Below are 22,156 nucleotides of genomic sequence, written 5' to 3' on the forward strand. Positions count from 1 at the left end.
TGGCTCCATCTAGTAGCTGAAAAATAATTTTTCATTTTAAATGATCAGAAACTTTTCGTCCAGCTCGGCACAAATAGCCTAATAGCATTTTATTTTACCCCATTCACAGAATGTACATGGCCTATCACTGTGTGAATTGCTATGCAAATCTTTTATGAATAGACTCCTAAGTGTCAGGAAATATTTATTTAACCGCGTGTCACCTGCCCATAGTACATCCAATGAGGACAGGTAGCACAGCCAGGCTAGGTGACATTCCTGTACATCACCTAGCACATGCGCATTAGCGCTCCCCCGTGACTGCTGTGTCTGGCGGACAGCTGATCATGGGGCTCAGTGCCCAGTTGCTGTGAGCACCCGAGGTATCATGTGATCACTATGACCAGCCATAGCAATCACATGATATGTAAGCTAACCATCATAAGTGGCTTTCATTCATGAACAGCTTGCTAACTGTGCAATTGTCCCACAGCTATCACATGGTACCTGGCAATCTGTACCATCTGATTAGCTGTAGCCAATCATAGCATCCCAACAGTAAGCAAGCTGTCATAAATGGAAAGCCATTATAACAGTGATCATCAGAAACAATATTGTATCCTGATCACTCACTCAGGGTAGTATAGTGTCACTACGGTGACATTGAAATGACAGGATGGTTAAAAAAAGAAAAATGTTTAAAAAATTGAATCCAAAAATGCTTTTGTTTTTTTTAAATATTACTGTCACCAGTCAGTATCCCTGGTTCTCGATACATCAGTCATATAATGACACTGTACTGCACTGGTGACACTCTGATCACCTCACACCAGTCATATGATGACACTTTACTGCACTGGTGACACTCTGATCATTCCCACACCAGTCATATGATGACACTTTACTGCACTGGTGACACTCTGATCATTCCCACACCAGTCATATGATGACACTTTACTGCACTGGTGACACTCTGATCACCTCACACCAGTCATATGATGACACTTTACTGCACTGGTGACACTCTGATCATTCCCACACCAGTCATATGATGACACTTTACTGTACTGGTGACACCCTGATCACCCCCACACCAGTCATATGATGACACTTTACTGTACTGGTGACACCCTGATCACCACACCAGTCATTATTACCTGTTTAGAATTACAGAGTGGGTCTGGTACTAGAATTATTGTTCTCACTCTAATGATCGAAGAGATACCTCACATGTGTGGCTTGAACGCTGTTTACCTGTGTGGGAGCAACTTACGTATGCGTTCGCTTCTGCGCGTGAGCACAAGGGGATGGGGGCCGCTGACAGCCAGCACAGAGGTGTCCCAACCATCATGATGGGTGCTGGTGTTCCTCCCTCCGGATCGAAACAAAGGGGGGGGGGGGGGGGATATGTGACAGAGCGAGGCTCTGTCCTTATGAAATCGGAGGAAAAAGAGACAGAGTTTGCATATCTGTGGACTGCAAGACTACAGAGTCTAGCGTTTAAATGGAGAAACTGCTCTGTCAGTTTTCTCCAGGTTTTTCTAGTTTTGGATGGGATTCTGTAGTTTGGAGATCCCTGAGAGTAATGGGTGGGATAGGATCTCCAGCCCTGTGTCCGGGTCTTGAGGATAACGAGCAGGGTGTGTGCCCAGCTGCACACAGCCCATATAACGAAGGGCTGTTGGGAGCAGAGTGTGGAGGATGGTGGAGTGTGAGCAGCTTGCTGCTGCTTGAAGCTGTGCATGTCCAAGGAGCCCAAAGCTATGTGTGTTGAAGGGTTGAAGCTGTGTGCGTCCAAGGAGTCCAAAGCTGCGTGTTGAAAGGCTTGAAGCTGTGTGCGTCCAAGGAGCCCAAAGCTGTGTGTTGAAGGGTTTGAAGCTGTGTGCGTCCAAGGAGCCTAAGACTGTGTGCATCCAAGCAGCTCGTTTGAGGGGCAAGTACCTATAGCAGCACTACAGCTGAAGAGTAGCCAGGTGGGCTAGCATTTTCATTTGGATTTTGTGTATTTAATTTAAGCTTGGACCCCTGCGTGGGATTCCTGGATGGACTATTGCTTTGTTTTTCTTTTAATAAACGTGGGCTACCAGGCCCTTAACTAGAAATGCCTGTCTGATGTGGACTAAAAATGCATCTAACCACTTGAGCTAAACACCCCAATGTCACACTAGCTATATTGCTCTTTTGTAATAGAGCTTGCAGTCAGTTGTAGGAGATTGTGCCTGTTGTCTGCGTGCCCTGACCACAGTATACACCGTTATATCCACCTATATAGCTAGCTATATTGCTCTTTTGTAATAGAGCTTGCAGTCAGTTGTAGGAGATTGTGCCTGTTGTCTGCGTGCCCTGACTGCACTATACACCATTATATCCACCTATATAGCTCTTCTCTAATTGAGCCATCTGCAGAAGTTAGTGGGTGTTGTGTGTGTCCAGCACAATATGCACTGCCCAATTGCTGGTTTTCCCATCTCCCTTTAGGCCATTACCATGTCTGGAAGGCCAACAAGGAGAGTCAGACAGGCGCGAGCCGATAAAAGAGGGCAAGCAGGCTCTGTGTCTAGAGACAACAGTGCTGGTCGTGGATGCGGTGCATCGTCATCATCAGCACTTGGCCATGGGACACGCTTGTCCTTCTTTTCGGCAGCTGGACGTTTTGAGCCGCATCATGCCGAAGACTTGGTAGAGTGGATGACCAAGCCCTCTTCATCCTCCTCATCCTCTCTCACCCAGGCTCAGGGTACTAGCAAAGTAGCTGCTAATGCATCGTCTTCCCTCATCTCAATGTCATCATCAGTGACTCCTTCCCTAGACCCACCACGTCCTCCTGAGGAGTCCCCTGAACTCTTTGAGCACAGTGTTGGGTACATGCTCCAGGAGGATGCCCAGTGTTTTGTAGGCTCTGATGATGATACTCAGCTAGAGGAAGGCAGTAGCGTGAGCGCAGAGAGAGGGGATGCTCAAGAAGGACAGCAATCTGGCAGTCATGTTCCACAAGCTGCAGCATACTGCCAGGTTTGCTCCAGCGATGAAGAGGGAGGGGATGATGAGAGCACTGACTCCACGTGGGTGCCTGGTAGGAGAGAGGAGGAGGAGGTGGCACATGTCCAATGAGGCAGGATGCCCTCCGGGGGCCAGCTTAGGGGCAGCACACCGACTGAATCACACCCCAGAGCTCCACCTGTGCAGGGCGCTGCCTCTGCGCGTTATTCTAAAAGTTCTTTGGTGTGGGCCTTTTTTGAGACGAGTGCATCAGATCGCACTGCTGCTACAGTATTTGAAACATATGGCTCAGGCGTATCTCGCGTGGCCAAAACATCAGCCGCTTGGGCACCACATGCTTGACCAGACATATGTTGACCTGCCATACAGCTCGTTGGCAAGCATACCTCAAAGACCCACACCAAAGAACAAAGCGGACCTTTCCTTGCTCCTCATCAGCTGGGATCTCCAACCCCACTAGACCTTCAGTCCTCTCTGAAACCTGCTCTGAGAGGAATGAAGGTGTAGAATTAGGTGTGTCACAGCCAAGTGCTTCCGGGCACTCTGCTAGCAGTACACCCACGTCCGATTATAGCAGGCAAATTTCCCTGCCCCAGCTGCTGGACCGTCAAAAGAAGTTCACTCCCAGCCATCCACATGCCCAGCGGTTGAATGCTAGCTTGGCTAAATTGCTAGCACTTCAGCTGCTGCCTTTTCAGTTGGTAGACTCTGCCCCCTTCCGTGAGTTTGTACAATGTGCGGTTCCTCAGTGGCAGGTCCCCAAACGCCACTTTTTCTTATGGAAGGCGATTCCGGCCCTCTACCGGCATGTGGAAGGCAATGTCCTTGCCGCGCTGGACAGGGCGGTCAGCGGTAAGGTGCTTATAACGCTGACTCATGGTCCAGCAGGCATGGACAAGGACGTTGCCTGTCTTTCACGGCCCATTGGGTCACTCTTCTGGCAGCTGGGAAGGATGCAGGACAAGGTGCAGTAGTGTTAGAGGTTGTTCCGCCACCATGCCTCCAAAATGCTACTACTGGTTGTGACACACCTCTCTCCTCCACCCCCTCCTCTTCTTCTTCCTCCATGGCCTCTTCCAGTGCTCTTTCTTCAGAACCAGCGGTGCTCCGTAGGCGTTCCAGGGGCTATGCAAGTACACGCAGGCAAAAACGATGCCGTGCTTGCGCTGCTTTGTTTGGGGGACAGGAGCCACACTGGGGCATATATTGTGTCAGCTCTGCAAGGGCAGGCCGAGAGGTGGTTGACACCACGCCAGCTTAAGCCAGGAATGGTTGTTTGCGAAAATGGCACCAACCTCCTCTCCGCCCTCCGACAGGGACAACTGACCCATGTGCTCTGTGTAGCTCACGTCCTTAACCTGGTGGTGCAGCGGTTCTTGGGCAGGTACCCCGGCTTACAGGATGTCCTGAAGCAGGCCAGGAAAGTCTGTGTGCATTTCCGCCGATCATTTAATGCCTGTGCTCGGCTGGCTGAGCTTCAAAAGGAGTTGAACCTGCCCAAGAACCGCCTTATATGTGACATGCCCACCAGTTGGAACTCAACGTTGGCCATGCTGCAGCGGCTGCACACGCAGCAGAGGGCCATCAATGAGTACCTGTGTGACTACGGCACCAGGACAGGGTCAGGGGAGCTTGTTTTTTTCTCACCACGTCAGTGGGGCATGATCAGGGATGCATGCACTGTCCTGTCACCGTTTGAGGAGGCCACAAGGATGGTGAGCAGTGACAGTGCATGCATCAGTGACCCTGTACCTCTTGTCCACCTGTTGGAGCATACACTGCGTGGAATAATGGATAGGACACTTGAGGCAGGAAGAGGAGGACTTCCTTGCCTCTCAAGGCCCCCTTTATCCAGACAGTGTTCCTGCTGTCCCACCCATCACACAGGAAGAGGAGGAGGAGGATGTTTGTGTCAGCATCAGCAGCAGCAGCAGTCTTGTAGGGATGATTTACAGTCCCAAGAAACCTGTGGACTTGTACGTGGCTGGGAGGAGTTAGCTGTGGATCATGTTGTCCTTAGTGACCCAGAGGACTCCGGACCAAATGCCTCAGCTAACCTATGCTGCATGGCCTCCCTGATCCTGCAAAGCCTGCGGAAGACTCCTCGTATTCTTCGGATCAAGGAGAGGGATAATTACTGGCTGGCCACTCTTCTTGATCTACGGTACAAGGGTAAGGTTGCCGACCTTATCTTGCCATCGCAGAGGGAGTGGAGGATGAGACATCTCCGGAAGGCCTTGCAGAAAGGTCTGTGCAACGCGGGAGGTTACAAACTCCTGGTCCTGGACAACGTGTTGCTGAGGCATCGGTCAGAAAGAGCGGTGGAGAAGGTGGCCGTCTGACCAATGCGTTTAGACAATTTTTTAGTCCGCAGCCCCTAAGGTATGATCGGTTCCACCAACCATCGGCAGCGTCTGATTTACATGGTGCAGGAATACCTAGGGACAAGATCAGACTTGGACACCTTTCCAACCGAAAATCCTCTGGCTTACTGGGTCTTGAGGATGGATCACTGGCCAGAGCTTGCACAGTATGCAATTGAGCTACTGGCCTGTCCTACATTCAGCGTTCTTTCGGAACGCACCTTCAGTGCTGCTGGTGGCTTTGTTACCGATCACAGGGTGCGCCTGTCCACCGATGCAGTTGATCGACTGACCTTCATCAAGATGAATCAGTCTTGGATCACCCACAGCTACAAAGCACCTGAAGCTGATGTAACCGAATAATTTTTTTTTTAAATATCACATCCCTTCAAGACTGCCTATGCTGAGTGACTGTCCTGTTATGTTGATTGTCTATCCTCTTCCTCCTCCGCTGATATGTTGGAAGGACATTTTTGGTTCTGGGTGATGCCACCAGCCCAATTTTTCAGCCCCTGTTTAACAGGGGTTTTTAATTACAATTTTTGATGCAATGCTTTGCAGCAGGGCTCATTCCTGCACTACAACTAGAGTATATGGGAGAGGTTGCAGTGTCGTGGCACCAGCACCAGTGCCTAAGGCCCAATTTTTCAGCCCCTGTTTAACAGGGGCATGTAATTACAATTCTTGATATAATATTTCACAGCAGGGCCCGTTCCTGTGCCCACCGAGAGTAACTGTGAGGACTTTTAGTGTTGTGGCACCAGCACCACAACCACCAAAGGCCCAATTTGTCTACCACTGTTCAACAATGCCATGTAATTACAATTCTTGATATAATCGTTCACAGCAGGGCGCTCCAGCGCCCACCAAGAGTCACTTTGTGGGCTTACAATGTTGTGGCAACACCAACACCTTGTTCCGCCATTTCTGCAGAGCATATAGGGTAGGCCCCTACTTTCAAACATCCAACTTACAAACATCACCTACTTGCAAACGGAAGGAGACAACAGGAAGTGAGATGAAAAAAGATAGACAGCAAAACAAATTATACAGGGGTGATAACCCTTCCCTATGTTTTCCAAAAAGCTTAAAAATAGATTTTTTGACTGGAGCTACACTTTAAAAATGTACCAGTTCAAAATTACACACAGATTCTACTTAACACAACAAACCTACACAGTCCCTGTCTTGTTTGCACCGCCTGTATACTGCTGTTCTGAGTATATAGGGCCTGGGGGCCACACGCATTTCCTTTTTTTAATATGGGTACGGGGTTCCCCTTAATATCCGTACAAGACCCAAAGGGGCTGGTAATGGGCAGGGGGGGCTACCCATGCCATTTTTCTCAATGATTTTCATCCATATTGCCGGAACCAGATATTACATTAAAAATGCAAGCAGTTTGAAATGACTTTTTTTTCCGTTAAATGTCATTTTGTGCAGGGACTGTTCTAAACACGGGAAACACGTGGCACTTCACAGGCATACTATAGACACCCCCCAGGCACAATATTTAAAGGAATATTTCATATTTTTTTCACTTTAATCGTCATTAAAATCAGTGCTCCTGCCAAAACGGCCATTTGTAAAAACATTTTAGGCATTGAACCATGTCCCCAAACCATTTTTAGGCCAGTATCTTGCATATTAGCCATTAAAATTAGCACGTTTTATTTCAAACGTTCAAGTCCCATAGACTTGAATGGGGTTCTAACGTTCGTACGAATTTGCGGTCCGTTCGAAAGTTCTGGTGCGAACCGAACCGGGGGGTGTTCGGCTCATCCCCACTCACTGATCACTAGTCTAGTGTAAACACACATGTCCCCACACATGTCCCCAAATAATAAAAAGACATGTTCCCAAATAAAAAAACGTATGTCCCACTAAAATCACATGTCCCAATGATTATCTGCACACATATGTACGTGATCACCTGCACACATATGTACATGATCATTTGCGTACATATGTCCGTGATCACACAAACCAAATATTATACACTTAACGGAATTTTTTTTTTACCAAAAACATGTAGCAGAATACATTTTGGCTTAAATTTATGACAAAATTAGATTTTATTGGATTTCTTTTAAAATAGAAAAAAGAAAATATTGTTTTTTTTTCCAAATTTCCGCTTTTTCTGCGCTTATATCGCAAAAAATAAAAAACGGAGTCGTGAATAAATACCACCAAAATAAAGCTCTATTTGTGCAAACAAAATGATAAAAATTTCATTTGGGTACAGCGTAGCATGACCGCGCAATTGTCACTGAAATTGCGAGAGCGAAGAGAGCTGAAAATTGGGCTGGGAAGGAAGGGGGTGAAAGTGCCCTGTATTGTAGTGGTTATAGATGGGTCATCTCCACTCCCACCAAGGGGGATAGAAATATATTACTGCTCGGGGGGAGACATTTTGGCCCCTTTGATTTTGCAGTAAAATTGATGTCTGGGGATCAGGAGCCATTTCCACCCTTTACTCTCGGCTGGGGCTCTTTGTATCCATATAACAGATGTTCTACATGACTAAATCTGACATCAATTTTACTACAAAATCAAAGGGGCCAAAATGTCTCCCCCCCCGAGCAGTTATATATTTCTATCACCCTTGGTGGGAGTGGAGATGACCCATCTATAAGGATATACAGTACATACACACACAGCACAAGGCCGTGTTTACACTACCGAGACGGTTCTCAGGGCTGCAGTTCCTCTGATCTCCACAAGGTGGTGATCTCACCTCTACCCAGACAGGAAGTCTCTATGGAAGACAGGAAGTGATGTCAGCTACAGACAGGAAGTGATGTCGGGTACTGGCAGACATTCCATTTGGAAGGCCATAGTGAGAAGACGTTGCTGGATCTGGCAGCAGAGGAGGTAATATGTAGATTAACCCCTTCAGAGGAATCAGTTGATGATGAATATATCTTCCTTCCAAATCTGGCCATACATGGTTCAGTTTTATTGTTCATCCAGCGGGATAAGAGGAAAAAACGGAAGTGATTCCCCCATCCACACATTGGAGGGGGATGGGGGAATCCTCCCCGCTGCACTATTGTATTCTGACAATGGGGGGCGCTCCTCCGCTCTCAGAATACACAGATCAGTGATGAAGCTATTGGCTGCAGCCGCTGATGGAGTGACTTTTATCCGGCAGTGACCACACATGGATGGAAATGTGACCGATCCCTGCTGAACCAGCTGAATTTCCATGTCTCTATGGTCACCATAAGTGACTTCCTCCCCTCCCCCTCATCTCCTTCATTATGTAAGTCATGCTGAGATCATCTCCCATTGGCTGAGCAATATTCTCATTTGTCTCTGAGCTCCTTCTTGCTATTCCTCGTCCTGCCTGTTGTTTCCTTGGATTGATTTTCTGTGTAGTGACCCCGGCTTCATCTCTTGGATGCGCTCGCCTGTTGCTTGTCCTGACCTTTATCCTGATTCCTGGATCTCCTCCTCATCTCTCCTCCATATCCTCTTACACAGCTTTTCTCCACACCTGCAGTGATCCTGGGGGGTGGAAACTTGGCACCGGCACTCAGCAAAATCCATCCCCACCATTAGGGGCTCTGGAGAAAATTGTCTGCTATTTTTTTTTCCTATTTATTTTAGATTTTATTTTTACACTTTCTAAAAAAAAAAATGTAAATAAAAATTTTAATTTTTATTCCTATTAGAAGGACTATAACGATTCCTTGTAATAGAAGAAAAGCATGACAGGACCTCTTAAATGCAAGATTTGGGGTCAAAAAGACCTCAGATCTCATATTTACACTAAAATGCAAAAAAAAAAAAAATGAAAAAAAAAGTTGTCATTTAAAATTATGCCATAACAATGATATGCTCCTTCAAACAGCCAACGTAAAACTGTGGTGGGCGGTCTGTAAGTGGTTAAAGAGTAACTGTCATCTCCGTCCCGCAGTGGCTCCTCCTCTGATCCGCTGTTGGCTCAACGACAGTTCCATTCACTTTAATGGGACGGCTGGTGATGGGGCTGTGACACAACAAGGTGAGGGACGTGGCGGCAGCAGGTGAGTGGATGCCCGCTAACAGGCGCTGCCATGATGGATGTGAAATGACAGGTGCTCTTTAATTGTAAGGACTTATTCTTGCCGGTAGTTAGAATCTTTAATATTTGCAAACAAATTGAAGGTTTCCTATTTAGAATAATAATCTGTCAGATTAGTAAAACGGCCGATATCAGAACCGATTCAATCATACAGTTTGTAGTGTACCTAACTTTGCAAAACAATGGGATGAAGTAATATTCCTGAAATTGCTTTAACTCATGGTTACTATGAATTTGTGTGAATGCATCGATGCAGTGCATGTTATCTCAGCTTGCAGAGCTTGGATTCATTGAATGAGTTTACCAAAAATGTAAATATTGTAGAATATACAGCCTCATGATGCATAACTAAGCTCCATTTCATGCTGAATAAACTAAATGATTAATGTATCTTAAATAGAAAACTAGCTATGAATAAGCACTAATTTCAGCGTGAAACGCGTCAACATTTTTTTGCTCTATATTCTTTTTTCCTTTGCTGTTGTGACTTGTACGATGTGAAGATTTTTTTAGTGGAAATAATAAAGGCGCAATTTATTTTACTTGATCCGGAGTGCGGCTATCCAGAGTTCTTCTGTTCTTTTCCAAAAGCATTTTATTAAAATAAATTTTATAAACATAAAAGAAATGATTTAAATAAAACAAATCTGATTATTTTGATTATTTAAAAAAAAAAAATCATTGATTTGTATCCACCCTGATCCAGAGTCCATATGTCACTATGATGTCACACTGAACTCACAACTCCTCCTCCTAATGTACCTCTATCTGTTTTTTTTTTCTCTGATGCTCTTAGTATGTTAGTGGAACCTTGGCATCCTCACTAGCAAAGTCGGACTGTTGGTCCGTGATGTATCTAATGACATCTGAATACCTGCATAGTGTGTGTGTGTGTGGGGGGCGGGGGGGGGGGTCCTGTGTGGGTAAATTATACCTCAGTCTGAAGTGGGGCTTTAATAAAATGGAGACCTGAATGATGAGGTGAGGAGGATTCTGGGAATATCATTTGATTTTACTATTTGTGTTCAGATCTAGAGTTTACCTTCTGTGAAGTCTGGAGATCATATGACCATCACATTGCCTCCACCTCCCTCCCTGATAGAATAGAGAAATACAAAGAAGATTCTAGAAGTCACCAGAGAGATGATGGAGGAGAGGTGAGGAGGATTCTGGGAATTCTGGGACATTATCCAGTAACAGACAAGGGATGTGTCTGGATGGTGACTGTATCATTGTGTGTGTCAGGTTCCTATAAGGTGTCAGGATGTCACTGTCTATTTCTCCATGGAGGAGTGGGAGTATTTAGAAGGACACAAGGATCTCTACAAGGACGTCATGATGGACAATCAGCCGCCCCTCACATCACCGGGTAAGAGGAGACTTTATTGTAAAGGAGAGAGCAGTACGGAGGCTCCACCTAGATCCCCCATCATCTGATAAACACATAGAAACAATGTATTCAGTCAGTGTGTGTGTTTCCTACAGATGGATCCAGTAATGGGAACCCACCAGAGAGATGTCCCCGTCCTCTGTATTCCCGGGATTCCACACAGGAAGGTCACACCATCCCCCACCATCATCAGGTAGATGATTGACAATTATTGGTAGTTCTGATTTATACACAGCATGTTTGTTACATTGAATGTTTTATTATATATTTAGAGTGGAAACCTCGGGGATTATAATATTGTTGTTAAAGAAGAGTATAAAGAGGAGGATGAGGAGTATGGATTGATGGAGGAGTTATCAGAAGGACACAAGGATATGATGGAGCCACCTAATACCAGGAACCCACCAGAGAGATGTCCCCGTTCTCTGTATTCCCGGGATTCCACACAGGAAGATCACACCAACCCTCACTGTTATAAGGTAGATGAGGAACAATCACTGATAGTATCATTAGGATCTGTACATTATCTGCATTGTTACCATTGATGTCATTTTTTATTATATATTCAGAGTGGAAACCTGAGAGATTCTAAAGTTGATGCTGATGGTAAATCAGAAGAAGAAGAGAGGTATGTGAGGGATGATCAGCAGTCTATGGAGGAGGATGGAATAACGGGGACATTTATAGAGGAGGACACTCCTACAGAGATCAGCACAGGTGGGTCATTAACACTAAATACATTCCTCCAACCATACTGCTCACTGATTGGTCCAGAGTAGGGCGGGGGCTGGGTGATATCAGCCTGTAATCCCCTGGTCACTTTCCTGAGCTGTGTTCCCCATCCTGTATTCCTGGATTTCTCTCCGATAATCTTCCTTCTCTGTGCTGCCGACACAATTTATGTATCTAGACTGGATTTATGGAGATTCTGGGGATCAGCTGGCAGCAAAATGTTCATTTTTTTCGCAATACGTTTTTCTCTACCTAGGCACGTGCTTTGGGTCTTCTGCATCATGCCCAGTCTAGCATGATGTCTGGGAGAGCAATTCTCCCAGAGTTACTTTTTGTTTTTTTTAGAATCAAATTTAAATTTTATCATAAACTTCAACATTTCCATTCAACATTTTACATTCTTGTTTCCTGGTGCCTCCATGGCAGCATACCAATGGTTGATGGCTCCGCCCTCGATCAACCCACAGGACCACGTAACTCTATAAAAAAGAGTTACTCCCCACCTCAGGTATTCTTTTTCCTGTCCTCATCCCTGCAGGATCACAACCCTATCTCATTACTTGGGTTGCTAAATGCACCAGATAAGTATGGGAGCCTGTTTTTCTGTGGATCTTTTTGGGGAAGAGAGATCCAGGAGCATGTCTTCTCCTCAGTCTCCCAGCTGCCTATCACAGAGTTCCCCTGGCGGGGGAGCCTTTAGCACAAGATACCTGTTTCTAATCAGCCAGGACAATATGCTGCTTTTTTTCCTCCTCGTGGCTGGCTCCCTGGGATGGCCAGCAGCCATCACAGTGCTCTTCCTGCTTCCCCCAAGGGGGGCTGGGCTACAGCGGAACACTCGGAGCATGCCCAGTAGCCTGCTGAAGTCAGGCAGTGGCAATCTTGGTACCAAGCTAACATTTCCTATTTAAAAAGCCTGAAGTATCATTTTAGCCAGGCTGTCAGTGGGAAGGCATCTCTGAGTGTCTTATCCACCTTCTCTCTCTAGATGGACCCTGGTCAAGGTAGAGTCTTGATGTGTATGTGTATATATGTGCGCATGCATATATTTATTTTTCCCAAGTGTTCTTCCAGGACAGCCCTTGAGAGATGGAGCTCCTCCCATCGACACAGGAAACACATTGCCACAGTTCAAAAGGCGGTCCCTCAGGTCCCTGGCCAGTCATTTGTGTTTCCTCCGTCGGAGGAACATGTTGCCAGGAACCTGGAGGCCCCTCTCAGGGGCTGCCTGAGAACCTGTAAGCCATAAGGGACCGGGTCCTGTTTTTTGGCTGCAGAGGGTCCATACCTGTTTGTTTGTGGCTCGGGTACCGTCCAGCTGAATCGGAGCAGACCCATTACCCTCCTCCTTCAAGTGCCGAGGTGGCCAGGGGCAGAATGACGCTGGTTTCCCCCAGGAGCGGTGAGTGGAACCTTCCATCTCTACCCCTTGTTGAGGTGGGGTCGGAGACGCCGAGCGTCATTTCCGGCAGAACTGCATCATCACTGTGTGCCGAGACTTCCGGTTCCGGGTCTCTAGGGTACAAGGAGGAGAGGGAGAGCCAGCGCTGTGCCTGTGCAGTCCCGACCAGCGTCCAGCAATACCGGACTAGCAGCGGGATCCAGAGCGGCAGAGGGGGACCATGGAGGCTATTCCCCAGGACACTCTGGCGGAGGCAGGCACCAGCCAATCCCAGGTAGGCTGCTGGGCATGCTATTACTCTGGTGGTTTAAGGAGTGGTGGTGTTTGTAGGCTGGGATCTGTAGTGCCCCACGGTGGTGGTTAACTCACAGTTAAAGATGTATGCAGTTGGTGGTGATTCTAAGGAGGGACATGGAGCTGACGCTAAAAAACTCTTTGTCTTCTTATTTTCAGGCTAAAGAGCTACCAAAGGAAGACAAGGCAGGCCGCAAAAAGTGCCCTAATTGTGGGAATAGGTTGTCCTCTGGCTCTAACAAAGCCCTATGCAAGCAATGCATTGCAAGCTTGCTTAAATCTGAGGCAGATTCCCCCTTAGCAAAATTTCTGGGCTCCTTTAACCACTTCCCGACCAGCGCACGACGATGTACGTCGACAGAATGGCACAGGCAGGCATATTGGCGTACAGGTACGTCCAATATTCAATGCCGCCCTGCCATCGGGAGCGCGCTGCCGGCGGCGCGCTCCCGCGCTGGTCGGGACCCCCGTGAGTCCGGTCGCGGGACCCGCGGACTCGATCGCCGCGGGCATCCCCGCGATCGTCTCACGGAGCAGCCGAATGGAGGAAATGCTGTATAAACAACATTTCTCCATTCTGCCTAGCAACTAGTGACGCTGATCTCTGCTCCAATCACAAGCCCAGCCCCCCCACAGTTAGTAACACACCCCTAGGAACACTTAACCCCTACACTGCCACCCACTGGTTAACCCTTTCACTGCCAGTGTCATTTACACAGGAATCACTGCATTTATATAGCAGTGATTACTGTATAAATGACAATGGTCCCAAAAATGTGTCAAAAATGTCCGATGGGTCCCCCACAATGTCGCAGTCACAATAATAAATCGCAGATCGCCGCCATTACTAGTAAAAAAAAAAATAATAAAAAATTATTAATAAAAATGCTATAAAACGATCCCTATTTTGTAAACACTATAACTTTTGCGCAAACCAATCAATAATCGCTTATTGCGATTTTTTTTTACCAAAAATATGTAGAAGAATACGTATCGGCCTAAACTGAGGGAAAAAAATGTTTTTTTATATATTTTTGGGGGATATTTATTATAACAAAAAGTAAAAAATAGTGCGTTTTTTTCAAAATTGTCGCTCTATTTTTGTTTATAGCGCAAAAAATGAAAACCGCAGAGGTGATCAAATACCACCAAAAGAAAGCTCTATTTGTGGGAAAAAAAGGATGTCAATTTTGTTTGGGAGCCATGTCGCACGACCGCGCAATTGTCAGTTAAAGCGACGCAGTGCCGAATCCCAAAAAGTGGTCTGGTCTTTGACCAGCAAAATGGTCCGGTCTGCAAGTGGTTAAAGAGGAAATGGCGTCGACCTTTAAGTCCCTCCGGGAGTTAATCACTGACGTAGGATCAGCTGCCTCCACTAATAAAACAACTGCAATCTCCTCCTCACCAAGCCTTACAACACCCAGCTCAGGGGAGCCCCGTATGGTCAGGGAGCCTAGCCCCACGTTGATTAGCCCCGATTCCTCTGACACAGATTCTGATCAGGAAGAGGATCAAGCAACATCTGAAGCCTCAAAGTATAGATTGTCTCTTGAGGAAGTAGATGAGCTAATGGGTGCTATCTATGATACACTGGAAATTGAGGAGGAAGAAACTCAGTTATCCAGACATGATATGATGTATGAGGCTCTGGGGAAAAAGAAAGCAAGGGTTTTCCCTATACATAAGGTGCTTTCTGACCTTGTCCTTAAGGAGTGGTCTGAACCAGATAAAAAGGTTTTCTTTCCTAATTCCCTTAAGAGAAGGTTCCCTTTTGATGAGAGCCCAGAGGCGGTCTGGAATAAAAATCCTAAACTAGACGCCCCTCTGTCCAAAGTCTCAAAGCAGGCTGATCTGGCCTTTGAGGATATGGGTCATCTGAAAGATCCCATGGACAGGAGAACAGACATTGTCTTAAAGAGGGCCTGGGATGCCTCTATGGCAGGCTTAAAACCAGCTCTAGCCACTTCTTGTGTAGCTAGAAACCTGGAGTTCTGGTTGTCACAACTGCAGGAACATCTAAAAGCAGGCACTCCTAGGGGGGAGCTTTTGAAATCCTTCCCTATGCTTTTTAAGGCCACCAGTTTCATCTCTGACGCCTCCACGGACTCCGTAAAATTTACGGCTAAGTCAGCAGCACTTTCAGTGGCAGCAAGGAGGTCAGTATGGATGAAAACTTGGGGGGGAGACACGGCGTCTAAAACCCGCCTGTGCAGCGTCCCTTTTACAGGAGACTTAGTCTTCGGGCCTGAATTAGATTCCGCCTTAGAAAGGACGGCGGATAAAAAGAAAACCTTTCCCGCAAAAAAGAAAAATTTTCAAAGAAAAATTTTTCGTCCCTTTAAGGAACCCTCTAAACCAGAGAAGAGTTCAACCCCCAAAAAACATTGGTCGGGACATAAAGGGAAAGGGGGCATACTGTTTAGCCGCCCCAATCAGGACCCCAAACCCCAGTGACGTCAGGGTTCCTGTGGGAGGAAGATTAAGCAAATTTCTTCCACAATGGTAAGAGACAACCTCGAACGAGTTTGTCTTAAATATAATAAAAAGGGGTCACGCGCTGGAATTCCACAGCAGCCCTCCCTCAAAGTTTTTGGTGACAAAACTTCCAAGTCACTCAGAAAAGGCCAGGGCCTTACCTTTACTAATAGGGGAAATGGTGGATCAAGAGGTATTGACACCAGTCCCTATTCAGGAACAAGGAGACGGTTTTTACTCGCACATTTTCGTGGTAAAAAAGCCGTCAGGGAGGTTCAGACTAATTATGAACCTCCGACCACTGAATCGCTCCATCCGTTACAAGAGATTTCGGATGGAGTCCATTTATTCCATAAAGAACCTTCTCCAGAAAGAGATATTTATGGCCACCCTGGATCTAAGGGATGCTTATCTGCATATTCCAATAAGGGAGGAATGCCAGAAATTCCTTCGGATGGCAGTGCAGATAGACACAAAGGTTTACCACTTTCAGTGCAGAGCACTTCCCTTCGGTCTATCATCCTCCCCAAGAATCTTTACCAAGGTTCTCAGAGAGGCTTTAGTTCCACTGAGGCTTCAATCAGTCTCAATTATTCCCTATCTAGACGACCTGCTCCTAACAGCACACTCGGAGAGTCGTCTTTCTCAGGATCTGGAGTTGACTCAACTCAGCCTGAATCGATTAGGGTGGATTGTCAGTCAGGAGAAATCCAAGACAACCCCAACACAGGAGATCCTGTATTTGGGTTACTGGATTAAGTCTGTAGATCAGAAAATTATACTGCCGGAAGAAAAGATTTTGAATCTGTGGCAGAGAACATCTTTTCTTCAATGCAGCCCCAAATGTATGGTGAGGGAAGTAATGTCGGTCTTAGGTCTTATGACGGCAGCCATTCCAGCCCTACAATGGGCCAGGTTCCACCAAAGAGACCTTCAGGGATTTCTGTTGGAACAATTAAAGGGCAGACATCTGGAGGAGGAGGTATCGATCCCCTCAAAGATAAAACGCTCCCTCTGGTGGTGGAAGGACAGGGAGAACCTAAACAAAGGGGTTCATTGGGTCCTTCCTATCACTTCAACACTAACAACGGATGCGAGCAGTTGGGGCTGGGGAGCCCACCTCGGCTCAAGCTGGGTCCAGGACAAGTGGACCCCGGAAGAGAAATGTTTCTCTTCCAATTGTAAGGAGCTAACAGCGATCCTGAGAGCTATTTTAGCCTTTCACCCCACAATACAGGGTCACCATCTACAAGTCCGTTCAGACAATATGACGGCTGTAGCATACATAAACAAGGAGGTACCAGGAGTCCTCGTTTGATGTTGGTAGCCAGATGCATTTTTCAGTGGGCAGAAGCCAATCTGGAATCCATTTCTGCAGTACACCTGAAAGGGGAACTGAACAGCATGGCGGACTTCGTCGACACGGCGACACGGCGGAAAAAGTTTTGAACCAAGAATGGTCCTTACACCCAGAGGCATTCAATCTCATAACAACTCACTGGGGAAAACCAGAAGTAGACCTTTTTGCGAGCAAAGAGAATGCAAAGGTTCCCAATTTTTGCTCGCTAAACCCAGGAGATCAGCCCCTGGCTGTAGATGGCTTGCAAACTCCATGGACTTTCAGTCTGGCGTATGCATTTCCCCCTCTTCATCTCATTCCGAGGGTCCTAGCAAGATTCCTCACGGAAAAAACCTGTTTGATTCTAGTGGCACCACTCTGGCCCAGGAGACCATGGTTCACAACGTTGCTACAATTGACAGACTGTCCGCCTCTAAAGCTTCCCTGCAGACAGGACCTCCTGTCACAGGGACCTCTTTATCATTCACAGGTGGCCACGCTGAAAGCTTCAGCGTGGTTACTGAGGAGGAAATCTTAAGGAGTAAGGGCCTGACAGATGAGGTAATTGCGACCTTACTACAGAGTCGCAAACCAGTCACGAGGGCTATTTACAAAAAAGTCTGGAAAAAATTTAATAGCTGGCTGAATAGCCGTGACATAAATACGGCTAATATTCTACAGTTTTTACAGGAAGGTGTAAACAAAGGATTAACCCTAAGTACCATTAAGGTACAGATAGCTGCCGTAAGTGTGTACCTAGATGAACGCTTATAGGAAAATCCCTTTGTCGCTAGGTTCTGTAAGGCAGTCGCTAGACGTAAGCCGGTCAGAGTCAGCAAAGTCCCATCCTGGGATTTAGCAGTTGTACTAAAAGCTTTCTTGGGGTCACCCTTTGAGCCTATCTCAGAGGCTTCCCTAAGGCTTATTACATTTAAGACAACTCCTGGTGGCAATCGCTTCAGCCCGTAGGGTCAGTGAAATCCAAGCCCTTTCCATCAGGGAACCATTTCTACAGATCCTAGAAGACAGAGTCATCCTAAAGACAGACCCTGGGTTCTTACCAAAGGTAGCATCTAGCTTCCATAGGTCCCAAGATATTGTCCTCCCTTCATTTTGTCAAAATGCAGCAAATGAGAAAGAAGAACGTTTTTATTTATTGGATGTGAGGAGGTGTATTCTAGAATATCTAAAAGTAACAAATCCTTTCAGAATCTCTGACTCCCTTTTTGTCCTTTTTTCCGGGCAGCGTAGGGGGCAAAAAGCTTCAAAAGTAACCATAGCTAGATGGATTAGGCTAGCTATAGCAGAGGGGTATAAAGCCTTGATTAGAGATCCTCCTGAGGGTGTTAAAGCTCACTCAACAAGGGCGTTGTCTGCATCCTGGGCAGAAAGAGCTGGTGCCACCCCGTAGCAGGTATGTAAAGCAGCCACATGGTCAAGCTTTTCCACCTTTACAAGGCATTACCGACTGGACCTAATGTCTAGTCAAGATCAGGCCTTTGGGAGGAAAGTCCTCCAGGCTGTGGTCCCCCCTAATCTGTTAAGTACTTGGGGATCCTCTCAAGGGCTGTCCTGGAAGAACACTTGGAAAAAACTGGAGTTAGTACTTACCGGTAACTCCTTTTCCGGTGGTCTTCCAGGACAGCACGATCCCACCCTTTATTTGATTATAGTGATGTACTAATGTTATTACCTGTTATGGTTTATATGTTTTGCAGTTCCATCCTTCGGTTCTTGGTAAATGACTGGCCAGGGACCTGAGGGACCGCCTTTTGAACTGTGGCAATGTGTTTCCTGTGTCGATGGGAGGAGCTCCATCTCTCAAGGGCTGTCCTGGAAGACCACCGGAAAAGGAGTTACCGGTAAGTACTAACTCCAGTTTTTATAATTATTTTATCTCCCCATTCCTAGCTGCCCCTGAAATTATCATGCCGCATAATAAAAAAGATCCTCAACATCCCACTAGGTAAGGGCTGCAAGATTTAGGTAAGTCTCAGAAAAAAAAAGATCTTTCTCTGGGCATTTGGAAATATCTCGTTGTTCTTTTATTTCCACAGCCCTCACCGAGAATCATCCCGCAGATATTCCCACAGAGATTCTGCCGATAGGTCAAGCGGTCACAGAAGCTCTGGACATTCGCACTCATCTTCTGCGCATGCTTCCCGCAGCAGTCGGAGATCACCCCAACAAGTCTCAAGCAGACATAATTCCCAGGGCAGGTCGGCACATCCAGGGTAGAAGGCCTGCTGGGTCTGTGGGAAGCAAGTTCTCCCGGATAAATTGGCATGCAGTCAGTGCCTCTTGGAAGCCACAGCGGATAAGCAGGGATCCATGGATTCAATTAAAGATTTAATCAAAGAGTCCACCTGGGAATTAGCCCTGTCTCAATATCAATTAGTTCTACCTGTGGAAGAAAGAGTGGGGGAGGGGCCCTCTCACCAACCCAGTTCGGAGGCTAACTCAGAGGACGAATCAGGTACAGCTGAGGAAAGTTCATCAGCATTTGATTTTCCCTTAGTGAATCCATTTATTACCACAGTTAAGGATGCGATTCAGTGGGAAGAAAACTCGGAGCCTCCGTCCAAAACTAAAAAATACTTTCCTCACCTGACCAGAAAGGTTGCAAATTTCCCTCTAATGGATGAAATTAAGGAAGTGGTGACAGAGGAGTGGCGGAAAGTGGACGAGACCCATCGCCTACAACCGGTTTCTCAAGCTTTACCCGCTGGCAGAGGCAGACGCCCAGCTCTTTGACTCCTTACCAACTGTGGATGCTTCAGTCATGCAATTAGCCAGGAACACAACGCTGCCTTTAGAAGATGCAGTCTCTTTCAGGGACCCCCTGGATCACAGGATCGACTCAGATCTTAAAAAAGTTTATCAGGTGGCAGGGGAAGCCTGCAAACCAGCAGTGGCACTGTCTTCGGTCTCCAGAGCTACAAAAGTATGGGCGGACAATATTGAGACAGCCCTCAGGCGAGGCCTGGATCCAAACGAAATCATCAAAGCTCTGGATGAATTAAAACTGGCCTCTGATTTTATGGCAGAAGTGCCCATCGATATCCTGAGGAGCTCCTCCAGGACTATGCTTTACTCTTTCACAGCCAGAAGGGCATTATGGCTAAAGCCATGGTCGGTGGACCCATCTTCAAAGCAGTCATGGTGTCCATTCTCATACGATGGTAAGGCCCTGTTCGGCGAAAAGATGGATACAGCCATTACCCGAGTCACAGGCGGCAAAAGTGGCCTTATCCCTCAGGATAGGAATAGGAAAAGAAGGTTCACTTCGCGACCAGCCACCCAGCAAAGATCTAGGGATGCCAGATCACACCATCCCGGTAAGGAATACAAAAGAGGTTGGAAGGGCTAACAAGCCACTTTCCTTAAGTTGGGAAAGCCTAAGGCTTCAGCTTCAACGGTTGAGAGCCAGAAGTCTTTTTGACTCCTTACCCACCCAGTCCAGTAGGAGCAAGACTCTGGTCTTTTGCCCAGGTTTGGGTGGAAAGTTGCACGGATCCATGGGCAGTCTCCATGGTCCGGCAAGGACATTTCTGGAGATTCAAAAGCCGTCCTCCACCTTTTTCATTCCAACCCACCAAGATTCCAACCTCTGGAGAAAAGAGACAAGTTCTCTTTCAATATATCCAATTACTCCTTCACCAACAAGCGGTTCGGCCAGTTCCCGACGCGGAAGTTCACTCTGGGTTCTATTCCCCAATCTTTTTAGTTCCCAAGAAATCAGGAGGTTGGAGGACTGTTCTGGACCTAAAGAGGCTAAAATGTCACATACGGGTAAAGCATTTCAAGATGGAATCCCTGAATAGAGTAATTCTGTCGGTACAGCCAGGGGATTGGATGGTCTCTATAGATCTTCAGGATGCGTACCTCCGCATCCCCATCCACCATCATTTTCAGTCTTTTCTCCGTTCCAAAGTGGGCAATCTGCGCCTCCAGTTCCAATGTCTCCCATTTGGAATCTCATCAGCTCCCAGGACTTTCACCAAAGTTTTAGTGGCCATCCTAGCTCCCCTCCGGGAAAAAGGGGTCAGGGTCCTGCACTACCTGGATGACATACTAATCCTGTCTCAACACAGAGAAACTCTGGAGGTACAGGTGCAGCTAGTCCTGAACACTTTGACCAGATTCGGGTGGCTTATCAACTATGCAAAGAGTCAATTGACACCTACCCAGAAAATGACATACCTGGGAGCTTTATTCAACACCCCAGAGAAAGCCGCGTCACTCCCACCAGAAAAGATTCCGATATTGATCCAGAAGGTGAAGCAGGCGTTAGGGAGTCGCTCCATGCCAGCATCAGGTTGTCTGAGCCTCCTAGGGTCCTTTCATCCTGTATACCAATGGTGAAGTGGGCCAGGTGGCATCTGCGAGACTTCCAGTCGGGCTTTCTAGCGTAGTGGAGAATGAAGCACCTGAGGCAATTAATAGTCATCACCTTGTCAATGAAGTCCAGCCTCTGGTGGTGAACAAGACCACCCAACCTTCTGGCTCACCGTTCCCTGGGACCCATCTTATGGTCAGTCCTTACTTCGGATGCAAGCCAGCTAGGATGGGGGGCACACTTCCAAAACCAGCTAGTGCAAGGGAGGTGGCGATTCAATGCAGAAGGGATGATTTCCAACATCCTAGAGCTAAGGGCAGCATGGATGGCAATCTTACATCTGGCTCCACTGCTCAGGGGCAAGGCCATATTGCTCCAGATGGACAACAGAGTGGCAGTGGCCTATGTTTGAAACCAAGGGGGGACACGCAGCAGGTCCCTAGCCAGTGAGGTAGCCCCAATTATATCTTGGGCCAAGAACAACATGATCGACCTTCGGGCCCCTTACATCCCAACCCCTAAGAATCAACTAGCCAATCGTCTCTCGAGGTCTTTCAACAACAATATCGAGTGGTCACTGAGTCCACAAGTTTTCCGCTGGATATGCCAACAGTGGGGTACTCCCCAGATAGATCTTTTTGCCTCCCAGCTCAATTCCAAAACTCTGTTTTTTTTTCAAGGTTCCCATCTTCGAGGTCAGCCGGGGTGGATGCCCTAATCCAGCCCTGGAATTTCCAGAAGGGGTATGCATTTCCTCCGGTTCCCCTGATACTG

At 47.0% G+C, this 22,156-nt stretch overlaps 2 protein-coding genes across 2 annotated transcripts in view; both read left to right on the plus strand.

Moving 5' to 3' along the window:
• LOC143986888 (uncharacterized) overlaps positions 1-22,156 on the plus strand; it is a 99,616-nt gene that overhangs the window by 18,438 nt on the left and 59,022 nt on the right. The window contains exons 8-12 of the mRNA XM_077485292.1: positions 10,446-10,568; positions 10,657-10,780; positions 10,897-10,994; positions 11,074-11,280; positions 11,371-11,518. Coding sequence (XP_077341418.1) covers positions 10,446-10,568; positions 10,657-10,780; positions 10,897-10,994; positions 11,074-11,280; positions 11,371-11,518 — 700 coding nt within the window. The remainder of the gene's footprint in view (positions 1-10,445; positions 10,569-10,656; positions 10,781-10,896; positions 10,995-11,073; positions 11,281-11,370; positions 11,519-22,156) is intronic.
• Positions 8,128-22,156, plus strand: part of LOC143989592 (uncharacterized) — a 110,573-nt gene continuing 96,544 nt past the window's right edge. The window contains exon 1 of the mRNA XM_077489800.1: positions 8,128-8,216. The gene's annotated coding sequence lies outside the window, so the exon portion shown is untranslated. The remainder of the gene's footprint in view (positions 8,217-22,156) is intronic.

The sequence above is a fragment of the Lithobates pipiens genome, unplaced genomic scaffold, assembly GCF_037356315.1.
Source record: "Lithobates pipiens isolate NorthernLeopardFrog02 unplaced genomic scaffold, aLitPip1_a1.2 Scaffold_18, whole genome shotgun sequence".
NCBI classification, from domain to species: domain Eukaryota; kingdom Metazoa; phylum Chordata; class Amphibia; order Anura; family Ranidae; genus Lithobates; species Lithobates pipiens.